This window comes from Elephantulus edwardii, unplaced genomic scaffold, assembly GCF_000299155.1.
Source record: "Elephantulus edwardii isolate Elephantulus edwardi_28Jun2011 unplaced genomic scaffold, EleEdw1.0 scaffold00115, whole genome shotgun sequence".
In the NCBI taxonomy this organism is placed as follows: Eukaryota; Metazoa; Chordata; class Mammalia; order Macroscelidea; family Macroscelididae; genus Elephantulus; species Elephantulus edwardii.
In genome coordinates this window covers 6,396,508-6,409,670 of record NW_006399865.1, presented here as the reverse complement: position 1 = coordinate 6,409,670, position 13,163 = coordinate 6,396,508, and the positions used below count along the sequence as shown (strand labels likewise).

The 13,163-nt window shown below is 46.0% G+C and overlaps 1 protein-coding gene across 3 annotated transcripts in view; it reads left to right on the top strand.

Annotated features, from left to right (window-relative positions):
• Positions 1–11,569, top strand: part of GPM6B (glycoprotein M6B) — a 46,647-nt gene extending 35,078 nt beyond the window's left edge. For 2 of the 3 annotated variants that reach the window (XM_006892379.1, XM_006892380.1), the window contains 4 exons: positions 4,341–4,512; positions 6,849–6,922; positions 8,224–8,289; positions 9,845–10,411. In XM_006892379.1, coding sequence (XP_006892441.1) covers positions 4,341–4,512; positions 6,849–6,922; positions 8,224–8,289; positions 9,845–9,925 — 393 coding nt within the window. In that variant the 3' untranslated portion in view covers positions 9,926–10,411. Of the gene's footprint in view, positions 1–4,340; positions 4,513–6,848; positions 6,923–8,223; positions 8,290–9,844; positions 10,412–11,419 lie in introns of those variants that run through there. The other variant, XM_006892378.1, reaches the window with a different exon arrangement.
• The last annotated feature ends 1,594 nt before the right edge of the window (positions 11,570–13,163 follow it).

Genomic DNA, 13,163 nt, shown 5'->3' with positions numbered 1-13,163 from the left:
TGTGTCTGCTTGAGCAGCAGGTTGAGGAGGGTGTGTGTCGCACTGGAGACGTCTGGGATAGGTTATTAGTATGGTGTCGTGGGACATGAGCAAGGAAAAGAGGAAGAAGAGAAAAAAGCCTGAGCCATCCAACAGAGAGCTCTGACAATTGAGGAAGGAAGGCCAGTCAGGGAAGAAGCGCCCCCTAGTTCAAAGGAGGAGGAAGAAGTAGCCTGGGAAGTAATCTCATGTCCAGTAATGTGCATGTCACTCCTCCCTAAAGTGCCAGCCTGAAACCACCAGTGTAGGGCTCTGGGAGAGTCTCTTCTCAGAACTCTCTGGAAATGCCTGGGAAGTCCCTACTAGTCCTACCCTTGCTCTGCCCCTGGGAGGCTGTCTCCTGCCATCACGTGATAGTCTATCTCAGGCCAATACTCTGTCCAGTGCCACCATGCACGGGTGTTGTCGTCTTTAGTTGCCATCGAGGCAGTCCACCACTCCTGACAGCCCCATCATGCACTATGAAATGAGCCTGCCCAGCCCAGTGGCATCCCCATGAGCAGTTGTGGATTGGACAGTTGTGATCCATAGGGTTTCCACTGACTGATTTTTGGGAGTATATTACCAGGCTTTCTTCCTAGTCCGCCTTGGTCAAGAAGCCCAACTGGCAATGGGTGATAGCTGTGCACTAGGTGCATTGTCTGGGAACGAAGCAGAGGTCTCCACCCAGAAAGTGAGAATTTGGCCACTCAACACAGACATCTTGTGGCTGTTTGATGCCGTGGGGTAGGTACCTTCTGACTCACAGTGGGCCTGTGTACAACAGAATGAAAGTGGCCAGTCCTGTACCATCCTCACAATCACTGACTATTTGAATCCTTGAGCACAGAAGTGGCCAATCCTTCATTCCCCACACAGCGGGAAGGCTGGAGCTGAAGAGGTCAGGGCCCACAAGCAGGTGATGGCAAGGTGGCAAGCTCCCATTGGAGTCCATGGGCCTTCAGGCAGGGAGGGGGTGGTTTTCTCATGCCCGCTGTGACTTATACCATGCTGCTGGCCCAGCTCTGAATCTTTGCCTGTCACCTCCCCCCTGCCCCCTGGAGGAGAAACTATATCTCCAGACAGACCTTTGGGACACTGCACTGTGGGGTCTATGACCACACATTTTTCTTTGTCTTAAGGAACCGTTTATAGGACTTCAGAAGCAGCCAGCAGGCCTGGGGGCCCTTGAGCTAGGCCCTTTTTTAGATCCCTCTGTCCAATCTCCTCTGGGCAACCACTTGAAGACAATGCACATACGCACAGAGACACATGTGCAGGCACACCCCCCTCACTAGGACCAGTAGCCTTCTCCACAGAGGACGTTGTTTTCTGTTGTCAGGATTCTATAAGAAATGATCTATAGAAATGGAACACCACCTGCTGATGGCTCAGCAACTCAGTTCTTGGTGGTTTGAGCTTCTGTGACCCCAAAGAGGCTCCCAGTTTGCCTTGGCTCTTTCAGTTCACAATGCAGCAGAGGGAATGAGTTCAAGACTTTGGGAAATTAATTATATACCAAAAAGCTGCTATTACAGATACAAGGAGACAAGGCCTAGGTGGGGAAGTAGCTACTTAAGGGTTGCGGGGAAGGTAGTGGTAAGGGAAAAAGTGAAGAGAGCCTAATGAAAGGAGAGCTTATCCGCATCACTTGTACTCATCAAGCTTCAAAATACATAAAAGAGGAGGAGGTCCAATTTAAAACAGCTCCCTTGTGGCATTAGTTTTCAGACTTTGGGCATTAGTACATAGTAGACCATTACCTGCCTGTCAGTGGAGGCATATGCGTTGCCACAATGCTGAACAGGCTTCAGTGAAGCACCCAGACTAAGAGGCACCAGGAAGAAAGGCCTGGGGATCTGCTCTGAAGATGAACCCATGAAAACCCTGTGGATTACAATGGCCTGCTCCGTAAGCAGTCGTGGGGCTGGCACTTGGCCAGTCAGCGTTGTATTTCTTTACAATAAACCATCTGCAGTGACAGACCACGTGACACAGTAGCAGCTTGTGCTTGTCCCTGGGGTTGCTAAGCCCTCAGAAGGTGGGAAGCCCTGTGGGCCTGCGTGTTAGTGCTGTGATCGAGGAGGAAGGGGGAGAGTACACTAAGGGAATCACCAGAAGTGCTCCCAAACTCCTCTCTCGGCCTCATGGCCCCATGGAGGAGCTTTTGTGGGCCTTAGAATCGATTTAAGGACAAGTCTTTTTGGAAAGGGTGGGAACCTGCATTCCATGGAGAGGTCCTGGTTTTCCCCATCCTCTTCGTCAGTTTTGTGGCCTCTGTGTCCCTGGTCCCTGCTGCTTCCCACGCTCTCTAGGATCATGGTTTGTCTTCTAGAGTAGGAAGATGCAGGTGACTGGGGAGGGCTGAGGATGGACTGGAGCAACATGACAGTAAGTGCGGGGTTGCAGCTATGGGAGGTGGAGGCCGCTCTCATCAGCCCCTTCCTGGAGTCGCTGGCTGAATGCTGGAGGCTGCCATGGAATGAATGAGGCCCCAGGCCCACTGGTCTTCTTTGGAAGGCCTGAGCACTGTGGGAAAGGAAGGCTTGCCCAGCCAAGGCCTACTCCCATCCAAGCCTTTGTGATGTTATTAAAGGACCATCGAGGATCTCTTTGGAAGGGGATGAAAAGGAAACCTGGTCTGGAGCAGTGGCCCTGCACTCGTAGGGAGGAAAGAGGGCGAAACTGCACAGGTGACCTCCTCTGACTACTTGGAGAAATGCCACTTCTCAAAGTGTCAGTTACGGAAATAAAGAAGGGGCGGGGAATTTACCTTTTCCTGCTATTTTCTGGGGGGGACCAACAGGAGTGCCCTGTTTGAGCTGGATGCTCTCTGGCTGACCACTCTGCGCCCAGGTAGATCTCACAGTATGGAGAGGTAGGTGCAATCTTCAGGTCTACACTGCCAGCTCCAAAAACCTACACCCCCAACAAAGAGCTCCCAGCTCATACCCACACTCCCCCATGGGTGCACACTGTAAGAATATAAATACCAGGATGGTTTTGAGACAGCCTTTGAAAGCTCTGAGAATTGGTAGTCAAGACGGAAGGTTAGGGAGAAAGTAAAGCAGTATGATTATATTCTTCCTGAGGCTGCCCACAGCAGTGTGTGGGTGGATGCGAGAAGGATGCCCCCCTCCCCAAGTCATTGCTTTTGCTCCCAAAGCTGCTGTGAATCCTAAAGACTAAAAAAAAAAAATTAGACGGAAATGAGAATTTTATCAGCTTTGCTGTGTCATGAGCTTGTGTCAGAGGCCATCCTGAACTTCTAATAAAGGTTCAAGTATCAAACACTTTCCAGAATTTCACAGCATCAGGAAACATGCCCAGTTCCTCTGGAGAATACTTCCTGCAGTCATGGCTGCTTCCTGTCAGACCACCCATCCGTCATGTGCGGTAAAGATGGTTCTAGAGATACTAAGGGGAAGCTCTAAATCAGTGGCATAAGAAAGCATCCTGCGAGTTCCATGTTCCCAGGCTGCTATGATTGTTTGGAGCTCATGTGTAGAAAGTGCCAGTGTGGGAGGTCCTATCACTGATTCCCTCTGTGAGCCCAGAGAAGGGACATTACCTCTTGAAAAAAATCCAGGAAGTTCCTTCCAACCCCAACATTCTAGATCCTATCATGCCACCATTTGCCACCAAGGCAGTGCCAACTCATGGTGGCCTCGTGGGTCAGAAGAGAACTGTGCTCCCCAAGATTTGCAATGGCTGCTCTTTCAGAAGTAAATTGCCAGGTTTTCTTTCAAGACACTACTGGGTGGATTTGAACCTCCAACTTTCCTGTTAGCTAATGGGTGTGTTAACAGTTTACCTCCCCTCCCCACCTCAGGGAGTTACGGGGAGTGCAGATACCAGTTTCCAGCTGCCAGCCTTCCTTCTGGCCTCTGGATGTGGTTAGGTGCCATGTAGTCAACTGCAGCTCATAGGAATCCTGTGTACAAACACCAGCTCCGGGCCCTCCCCCGTCCTGCCCCAGCCTCATGCTCCCAGCATGCTCGAGACCACTGTTACTGTCATTGTGTCAATCCACCTTCAGTGTCTTCCTCTCCTTCCCTGACCCTCTACAAAAAGTACGTGAGACCGAGTTCCACCATCCTTCCCTCTAAGGAGCACCCTGGCTGCAGGTCCTCTAAGACAGACGTGTTCTTTTGGAAGGCCACAGGATATTCCATACTCTTCACCACCACACAGTCCATTCTCTGAGTTTGTTCCACTTGTACGGTACATGGGCCAGAGAGGCGCCATCACTGCCCTTGCAGAATGTACCTTGCCAGGTAGTTGCCTTGACAGTTCTTTTCTTCTTCTCGCCCTTGGCTTAGTTCATTTTCCTGACCTACGTGCTCGGAGTGGCCTGGCTTGGTGTCTTTGGTTTCTCGGCAGTGCCCGTGTTTATGTTCTACAACATATGGTCAACCTGTGAAGTCATCAAGTCTCCACAGACCAATGGGACAGCGGGCGTGGAGCAGATCTGCGTGGACATCCGGCAATACGGTCAGTCCTCACCGTCCCGGTGGCTGTCGCTCCTGCTGCACTGCTCCTGGGCTCTAATCACGGGGTGGGAGCCCTTACCTCACTGGTGTTCCTGTCGTGGATTCTGCTATCTGAATAGTTTATACTCGTTCCTTGAAATTTGCTTGGTTTTCCATATTCAACCATCACTTATGCTTTTCTTGCTGAAGGGTCTCACTCAAGATTTTATTATATTTTCAAACTCAATGTGTTGTCAAGAGGCTTGGGATAGCCCCAAACTACTTAATATTGCAGTCCAATCCCAAATGATAACATAATGGCCTTTACATAAAAAGCAATCACATATTTTTTTGCCTTCATTTTTTTCCAGCTTTGTATCTCCCACCTTTCATTCCAGAACATTACAGTGTTAACTGTACCGTTTCAGTCATTTTCAGGTGAAACTCTTAGAATCAGGTGGTGCCACTTTGACTTTTATCTTTTTTTGTGTTGTGTTTTGTTAAATGATCAGTTGCTTAAAAACTCCATGCATACTATTATATATAATATATACATATATATGTGTATATATATGTGCACATGTGTGTGTGTGTAATAAGCATAATGTCCAGAATATCTGAAAGTCCTCAGGTACACCTGAAAAAGCAGAAGTCAGCTTTGATTGTTGTAACCAGTGCAAACCTCTATCACCTTGCAGAAGCCGACCTCACAAAGGACAGCTATGGGGCCAGCTGGTTCCTTTTGACAGACACAGGGGGAGGGGCCCCAAGACTGTCAGTTTAATTAAGATTCTTCTTCCCTGCATCCTGCAGCATCCTCAGGGATCAGTTTAATTAGGCTTCTAGGCAGCCGAGTTCTTGGTAAAACAACTGAGGAGAAGTGCTTTTCACTAGACTCGAAGGAGAAATCGCAGTCTTTCAGAACTTTTCAGGGAAGAGACAACCATGTTATTGTTCTGTTTCCTGTGTGGCTTCTCCCCCACCTCTTACCATTCTGCCTAATGAGAAGCTTTCCCTGAACTACCCACCAGACTAAGCCGTCCTCAAGACCAAGGTTTGGCAGCACTGGCCTCAGAATGGATCATGTGTGGAGTCACATGGTGAATGAAAATAGTTCTTAAATGAAAAAAAAAGGAACTCCATTGGTTCACGCTGGTTGTGCTGCATGAAACAGTGTATATGATAATTTGCTTTGTAAGCAGATATAAATTTTTAAAAAATGAATGCTTAGATACTTACCATTGCCATTCTTTAAAATAAAGTGCTGTTCAATCTTTGTCACTCAAAATGAGTAGTTACCAGTAATGATTGGTTTAAATCTGCATTTGCGCCATTGTTGACTTCACCTTCCATTCCTTTGAAGCATCAAAAGTAATTTTTAGCCACTGACAAGGATGGAAAGAATAAAAATCTACTTTTTTCATGATTTTTTGTTTTGGGGAGGGAGTTGCCTTTGTCTTGGGAGAAGTGTACACCTTGAGCTGTGTCTTCCCTCTGAGCACACACCTGTATATTAAAAGGAGTCCTCAGACAGTGCAAACAGTTAGTGTACTTGGCAACTGAGTGAAAAGTTGATGGTTTGCACGCAGGTACCTTGGAAGAAAGGTCTGGCAATCTCCTTCCCCAAAAAGTCAGCCATTAAAAACTCTGTGAAGCACAATTCTACTTGGACACATGGAGTTGCCATGATTCAGAGTCAACTTAATGGCAATTTTAAAAAAAGAGAGTACTGAATTTTTGTTCAAGTAATGTACGTTACACATTCTGTTTTTTCTAACCATGCAACCCTCACACATTCATTTCCTATATGCACTGTAGTGTGTGTGTTTTATTTACGTGAGCACATTTTTTTGTGAAAAATCAGGAGTTATGTTTTCCTGCTCTGCTTTCCAACAGGCCTTATTATTTATTTCAAAAACCATGCTCTGCATGTGGTGGGTAAGTCACTAGTTGATGAACAGAGCTGGTAATTGCACTGTGCTAGGGATTCAAGGAGTGGCGCCTTTGCACTGTGGCATTGGCAAAGATAGCCATGGATGACCAAAAGGACAAACCAGACTGTCTAGGACGAAGTGGAGCCAGAATGTTCCTTAGAAGCAAGGATGGTGAGAAGCAGGTGTTCTCAGGAAGGGTCATGGTAAAGTAGAGGGTCAGTGAAAGAGGAAGATGAACAAGGAGATGGACTGACACAGTGACTTCTGCATGGACTCAAACAAGCAGAGATGGTGGGGCCAGGCCAGGCCCAGGCAGGGTTTTACTCTGTTGTGCACAGGGCTGCTGTGAGCCACAGTCAACCTGACTGCCCCTAAGAGCAGCAGCGACAGGCACACTAACGTTCTGCTGGGCTTCGCTTTGCAGGTATCATTCCCTGGAATGCCATCCCCGGGAAGATTTGTGGGTCGGCCCTGGAGAGCATCTGCAACACAAATGAGGTAAAGCGCCACAGGCCTGTGCTGTGAGGTTGTGAACACGCCTTCCCCTGCAGGAGGATGGCTACTGCGCTGTTGAAGATCGCTCTTCTGTACAGAGTCTTTAACACCAGGCTCTCCGCCATCTTTGACCTACAAAAATGGCCAGTTTTATGGCCCAGCCCACTGATAGAGAGACCCTAGGAACTAGCTTTTCCGTTTGCCACTAATTTGGGAGTCATCCCAAACCTACAAGTCTAGAGCTATAGCTAGACTCTTCCTTTTCCCCTTCAGAAAATTTTTCAAAGTAGAACATGCACCACAGAATAATTATAAAGAATTTCCATTGAAGAGATTCCTCTAAATGGGCAATAACCAAATTTTGATAAATGAAGGAAGCCTTCAGTAATTGTTTATACTTTCAGAGGGATCTGCTATTATTTCTCATCCACCCTAAATTGCCAGTAAATCGAAATGCTTGCGTTTTAACACCTCTCGGCCCTAGAATATTCTTCAGGCATTGGCTTATCATTGTTTATAAAGCAAAATTCTCCAACCCACTGTGGGAGCTTAAGAAGATCCCAAGGAGCCCTGATGGCCTAGTAGGGTCAGCCACAGGTCCATTGTTTGAACCTACCAGCCACTCCATGGGAGAGGGATGTGGCACTGCGCTTCCCTAAAGATGACAGTCTTGCAGACGCTATGAGGCAGGTCTCCTGTCTCATTAGGGTGGCAGCGAGTTGGAATTGCCAACTGAGTGAGTACTGGCAGTGGGTTTGGGTTTGAGGAGGTGTAAGGTGCTTTCAGAGCTCTAGTGTCTTAGTGGTAAGGAGTTGAGCTGCCAATGCAAAGGCAAGCAGTTCAACTCCGTCATCCACTCTGTGAGAGAAACATGGGCAATCCTCCCCCCCCCCATTTTAGCCTCTGAAAGCCCACTGGAATGTCAAACCCCACCTTTGCGTTGGTCCTACTCGAGGGCACACACATAACTACAAGGGTGCTTTAAGAAAGCAATGAGTAAAAGTAATTGGCTCCTACTCTAACTGGTCAGTGTGTGTATGCTCACAACATTGGGGCACAAAGGTTGTCCCCAATCTTTGCTGCACACTGCCATCCTCAAGAGGCCCACACCCTGCTAGTCAGATCTGACAAGTCTGGGTGCTGCCTGAGCCTCAGGAAGTTTTATGACGGCGGCGTGCAGCCAGGCTTGCAGAGAGTGTGCGCACACCCAGCGTGCTGCAAGGAGAAGCAGCCCCCGGGGGTGGGGTCGGTGGACCACTGCATCCTGCCTCCAATGCTCACGGCACTGCCCTGTTCCTTCCTAGTTCTACATGTCCTATCACCTGTTCATTGTGGCCTGTGCGGGAGCTGGTGCCACCGTCATTGCCCTGGTGAGTAATGGCCCAGCCCTAGTCTAGCGCCCCCTTCCCTCCAGTCTCTGTAATGACAGACTTCCCTTTCAGCTCTTGTCAACCTCTTGAAGCCAACAGCCCTGGCGCTTGACAGTGATTAAATATCACCTATGTGAGCACTGTACATGCTCAGATTTGCAGGAAGTACTAGCCGGCTGCCCTGGCCCAGTCTGTAGATGATGTCATTGGATTTGGAGGAAAGAGAGGGGACTGACCCTGGTGCACCCACTGACCAGGGCTAGTGTACTGCTTGGTTGCATCCAGCCCTTAATGACAGAACTTCAGAAGTAGACAGTTGTTCTCTTGATGATGTGCACACTTCCATACTAAGAATTCCTAACTTCTGAGTAGAAATATGCATTTACATACATATGTTGTTGTTAGGTGCCATCAAGTAAAAGAAAAAAACAAAGCAAAACCATAGACATCTATATATGGAGCCCTAATGGCTTAGTGTGTAATGTTGGTCTGCTAACTGGAAGGTTGCTGATTCAAATCCATGGCTGCTCCATGGGAGAAAGATGAGGTCATCTGCTCCGATTAAAGCTTACAGCCTTGGGAACCCGGAGAAGGATTGCCACGAACTGGAAGCAGCCTGATGGCAGTGGAGGGCGGCGGTTGTTATGAGTTGTACTCAACTCGACAGCACACACAACAACCAATGTATGTGTATGTATCCATGTATGTATACACACACACATAGTTGTTGGGTACCGTCAAGTCAGCTGACCCTCGGGCAGGTTTTCAAAGGCAGTTAATCGCATGGAAGGAGATTGCTCATCCTCCTCCTGTGGAAGAGATGGTGGATTCGAACCACGTGCCTTCAGGACTGTAGTGCACTTTCTTACCACTAGGACACCAGAGCCTAGATAGATAGATAGATAGATAGATAGATAGACAGACAGACAGACAGACAGACAGATAGATAGATAGATAGATGATAGACATACATACATACATATAGACATGCATAAGTATGTATGTGTATGAAACTTGAGGGTGTGATCTGTTATGTGGAAAACCCCAACTAAGATAGGTCGACTAAAAGGGTGAAGGTCTTTTGCTTTACAGTGATTCACTCCCAGTTTTCCAAATCATTAATTCCATTCTCATTACAGTCCATGCATACAGACAAACGTAACCGGAACAAACGCTGTCACGTCAGTCACCTGTTGTGGTGGCGGCTCTCGGTGCAGCGAGCAGCAGGCGAGCAGGGGCTGGCGCAGCTGACCTGACCGGGGTGTTGGGAAAGGCGGGAGGAGGGAGGCCCTAGAAGCAGCCTTCTGCCGCGGTCCCAGCCCGCCATCTTCTTCTGCCACACCCAGTTCTTTTCATAAACTCACACTGACTCGCAGAGGGCAGAGCCGAGGTCTTGCACTGGGAGATGAGAAAGTGGTTTGAGTGTGCTAAAGGTGACCCCGTCTCTCTGCAGATATGGGGGGACCAGCCGGCAGCCCTCCCCGCCCCATGTAGACACGCCGGGCCGGCCCTCACTGCCTCTCTCTCACCGTCCTGTTTTGTTCTCTTCCACCAGCTGATCTACATGATGGCTACTACCTATAACTATGCGGTTTTGAAGTTTAAGAGTCGGGAAGATTGCTGCACTAAGTTCTAAATTGCATAAGGCCAATAAGGAGCTTTAGAGAGCTCTCCTCTGTAGCATGAAGTCTCACTGACACCCTAGACTAAAGCAGAGCTAGGTTTCTGCAGTTTTGTTCCAGTAATTTGTACATAGCTTTAGTGAACTCATTTTGCATGATAGAGTAATAAAAAGACTTACTGTCCATGAGTTACACAATAATGAGAACTGGCTACTTGCATTTTTTTTTTTTTTAGAAGGATCAGTTATTTACTGACGTTGGTCAGTAGCCCTGGTGGAAAATGGCTTTCTTGAACTTAACCTTCACGCAGTATCTCTAAATGCGGTATTAAAGCTTGAGAATGCCTGCATCTTCCACTACCTTGGCTTTTGCTTGGTGACCAGTTTGAGCAATGAGAATGAAACGGGCACTGAAGGTGAAGCAGAGTGCTGTGCTCATCTGGATTTTGTTTTCTGTCACACTTGCTTTCTGGAACACAAGTTGCAAATGAACTCTAAATTTTATTTTTAAAAAACAACAACAAAAAAAACCCCAACCCCCCCCAAACCACAAACATATATGAGCAAATGAGTCACTATCCACCCCCCCAAATATATATGCCATTAAAATATACCAAGTGAAAATTGGAAAAGATCAAAGAAAAGGCACCCATTTGTTTCCTATATTGATTTTGTGCACAACACAATCATTCTCTCAGAGTCCTTTCAGCCACTGTGTTGGTGAGTAACTGATTCCTTGTTTTAATAGTCAGTTCTCTAAATGGCACGTAAGATTTTTAATGGGAAGAGAAGTTGTACCGTCAATGGAATGTCTCAAGTATATGTAGATGGATTTTTGCAGGAAATGTTGAGGAAAAGAAAAGAGAAAGAAGCATTTGCAACATTAATTGTAATGAATGATTAAGGATTTTTTACATTTTGTGAAACACAGCACTAGCAGTTATAAAATGCAAAAAAGAAATTGTAGTTTCACTACTAAATGTTAACCCAGACTGCATGCTTGGCTTATAGTTCTTAATTTTGATTTTTACATTCATTTTACTTTCCCATGTTAATCATGTAGGTTTTTATCATTATTATTTACCCAAAATAAATATTGTTCACAATTTTAGGCCTTTGAGGAGATTTCTTTTCATCCACAGGTAGAAAAAGCTTTTTGCACTACACTTGTTTAAAAAACATAAACGTTTCTGAACTTCTAGTCTTTGAAATGACTCTCAAATGGTAAAAACACCCTCTTGTATTTCAGTTTTGCTTTTTCCTAACAATAACTTTGGCCATTTTTTTAAAAGTTCATTATATTTGTGTACTAACTTTTCTTCAGCCTGTTAATATTAAGCCAAGGGGTAGAGCATGCTTTCAGTATCTGATCCTCTGATGGCAGACTGGGTATTAATACAGAATAACCTTCCCTTGCCCCTTGTTTAAGTACAGACCGTCTAACTGACTAGCAGCTTGCTTTGCCTTCTGACATGCTCACTAGCCATCATGCTCACCCTTCTCTTCCAGATCCACTTCCTCATGATACTGTCTTCTAACTGGGCTTACTTAAAGGATGCGAGCAAAATGCAGGCTTACCAGGATATCAAAGCAAAGGAAGAGCAGGAACTGCAAGATATCCAGTCTCGGTCAAAAGAACAACTCAATTCTTACACATAAGTGTTTGCCAGAGCGTTTCCGCCGAAGAATTCACAGCTCTGACAAATCACCAGACAGCTGCTCTGCAGTACAGATGTGTGTCCCACCAAACAAACTCCTGTACAAGTCCAAACACTTCACTGTCTGTCTCAAGCTGCTGGGATGTGTTTCTAGGCAAGCCTTCCAGTAGGTAAAGCTTTTCTTTTAGAACAGATATTGGAGGTTCCATGTGCGCCATTTTAAAAGGCAACACTTTAGCCAAAATGATGGGTTCATCCTTTTGAAATTTGTGGCATGTTCACACTTAGGCTAGAGCAATTGTACCAAGACAGGCCGTGGAGTGAGTCATATTCCTTGCTAGGGACACGTGACGTGCCCGCATCAAGGGATGTGATACACAGGCCACCTGTCCTCGAAGCAGTGTATCCATACAGGAAGTGAAACTGAGGTTCCATTTATGACAGCCAACATGTAGTACAGTTTGGCTCAACCAAGGTAAATGTGAGCCTTACAGCTGATATTTTTAAATTAGCTGACCTTCACCCCCAAGTCCAGGACACTTGCATTTCCCAAGCAGACCACAAGTCCCCTTTTTCAATCATGTTCAAAGGAGACCTTCAAATTCTGCCGTCCCCACGGCCAAGTAAGCTGGGTTCTGACTTACTGACAAGCTATCCAGACTCCATTTTATGATCAATTCCATTTTAACAAAATGCTAATGACCCAGACATTGTCGTTCTGCTTGGGAAATAAATGTCAGCTCTGCCTTAACGCATATTTGAAAATTTCTACCAATTTCTATTGTACCTGCGGACTTTGGCTCCTCTGCAGAATTTGGTTCCATCAACGTTTTTAATGAAGTGTTACCTTATTAAAATGACCACCATCCTACACCATCCTTAAGTGGTCTGGATAGTGAGTTTACAATTTCATACCAACTCTCTGCAACCGAATTACCAGAGACCACAGACCTCCTAGTTTTCTAGACTTGAAGACTTCAGTCATTTAAATTAGGGTATTTGTTTCACGTTCTTTTTCCATATCTAAATCTTAGTTTCCTGGAATAATAAAGCTTGATGTTCAGCGAGAAAAACTGCTTGAGTTTAAGCCATCTGCAACAGAAACCTGCCTTCTAAACCATGTGTTCCCGAACATTAAGTGACTCTCTAGGTATTGGGTATTTGTGATGGTAACCTTTGTGTTGTTCTTTCTGAAATGATACATTTAACTGTTGGGTGATCAGTGCTTTTCAAAGGGGCTGCATTATATAGTTAACTATGTATATTCATGTTAAGAGTTAAACTTGTGGTTTGGCTGTTTCCTGGATTTTAAAACATATACGTGTGCTGAAATGTATTAAAATGAAAGGAAGCATACCTTTATCAAGATGCTATTAAGATGCTATTAAAATTGAACATTCCTCAAGTATGATTATTTCATTTGGATTCTTTTTTTCCTTTTTGGTTAATGCCTAAATGCCTATTTGGGACTTTTCTGTGTTTTCATCAGGAGAGGCGCTCTTCTGTGTAGGACAGTTGTTTCTCAATAGCTTAGTGTTTCTTTTCCTGTTGCATGACAGCCTTCAATATTTTTCCCAGCCAGTGGAGGTGCTGTT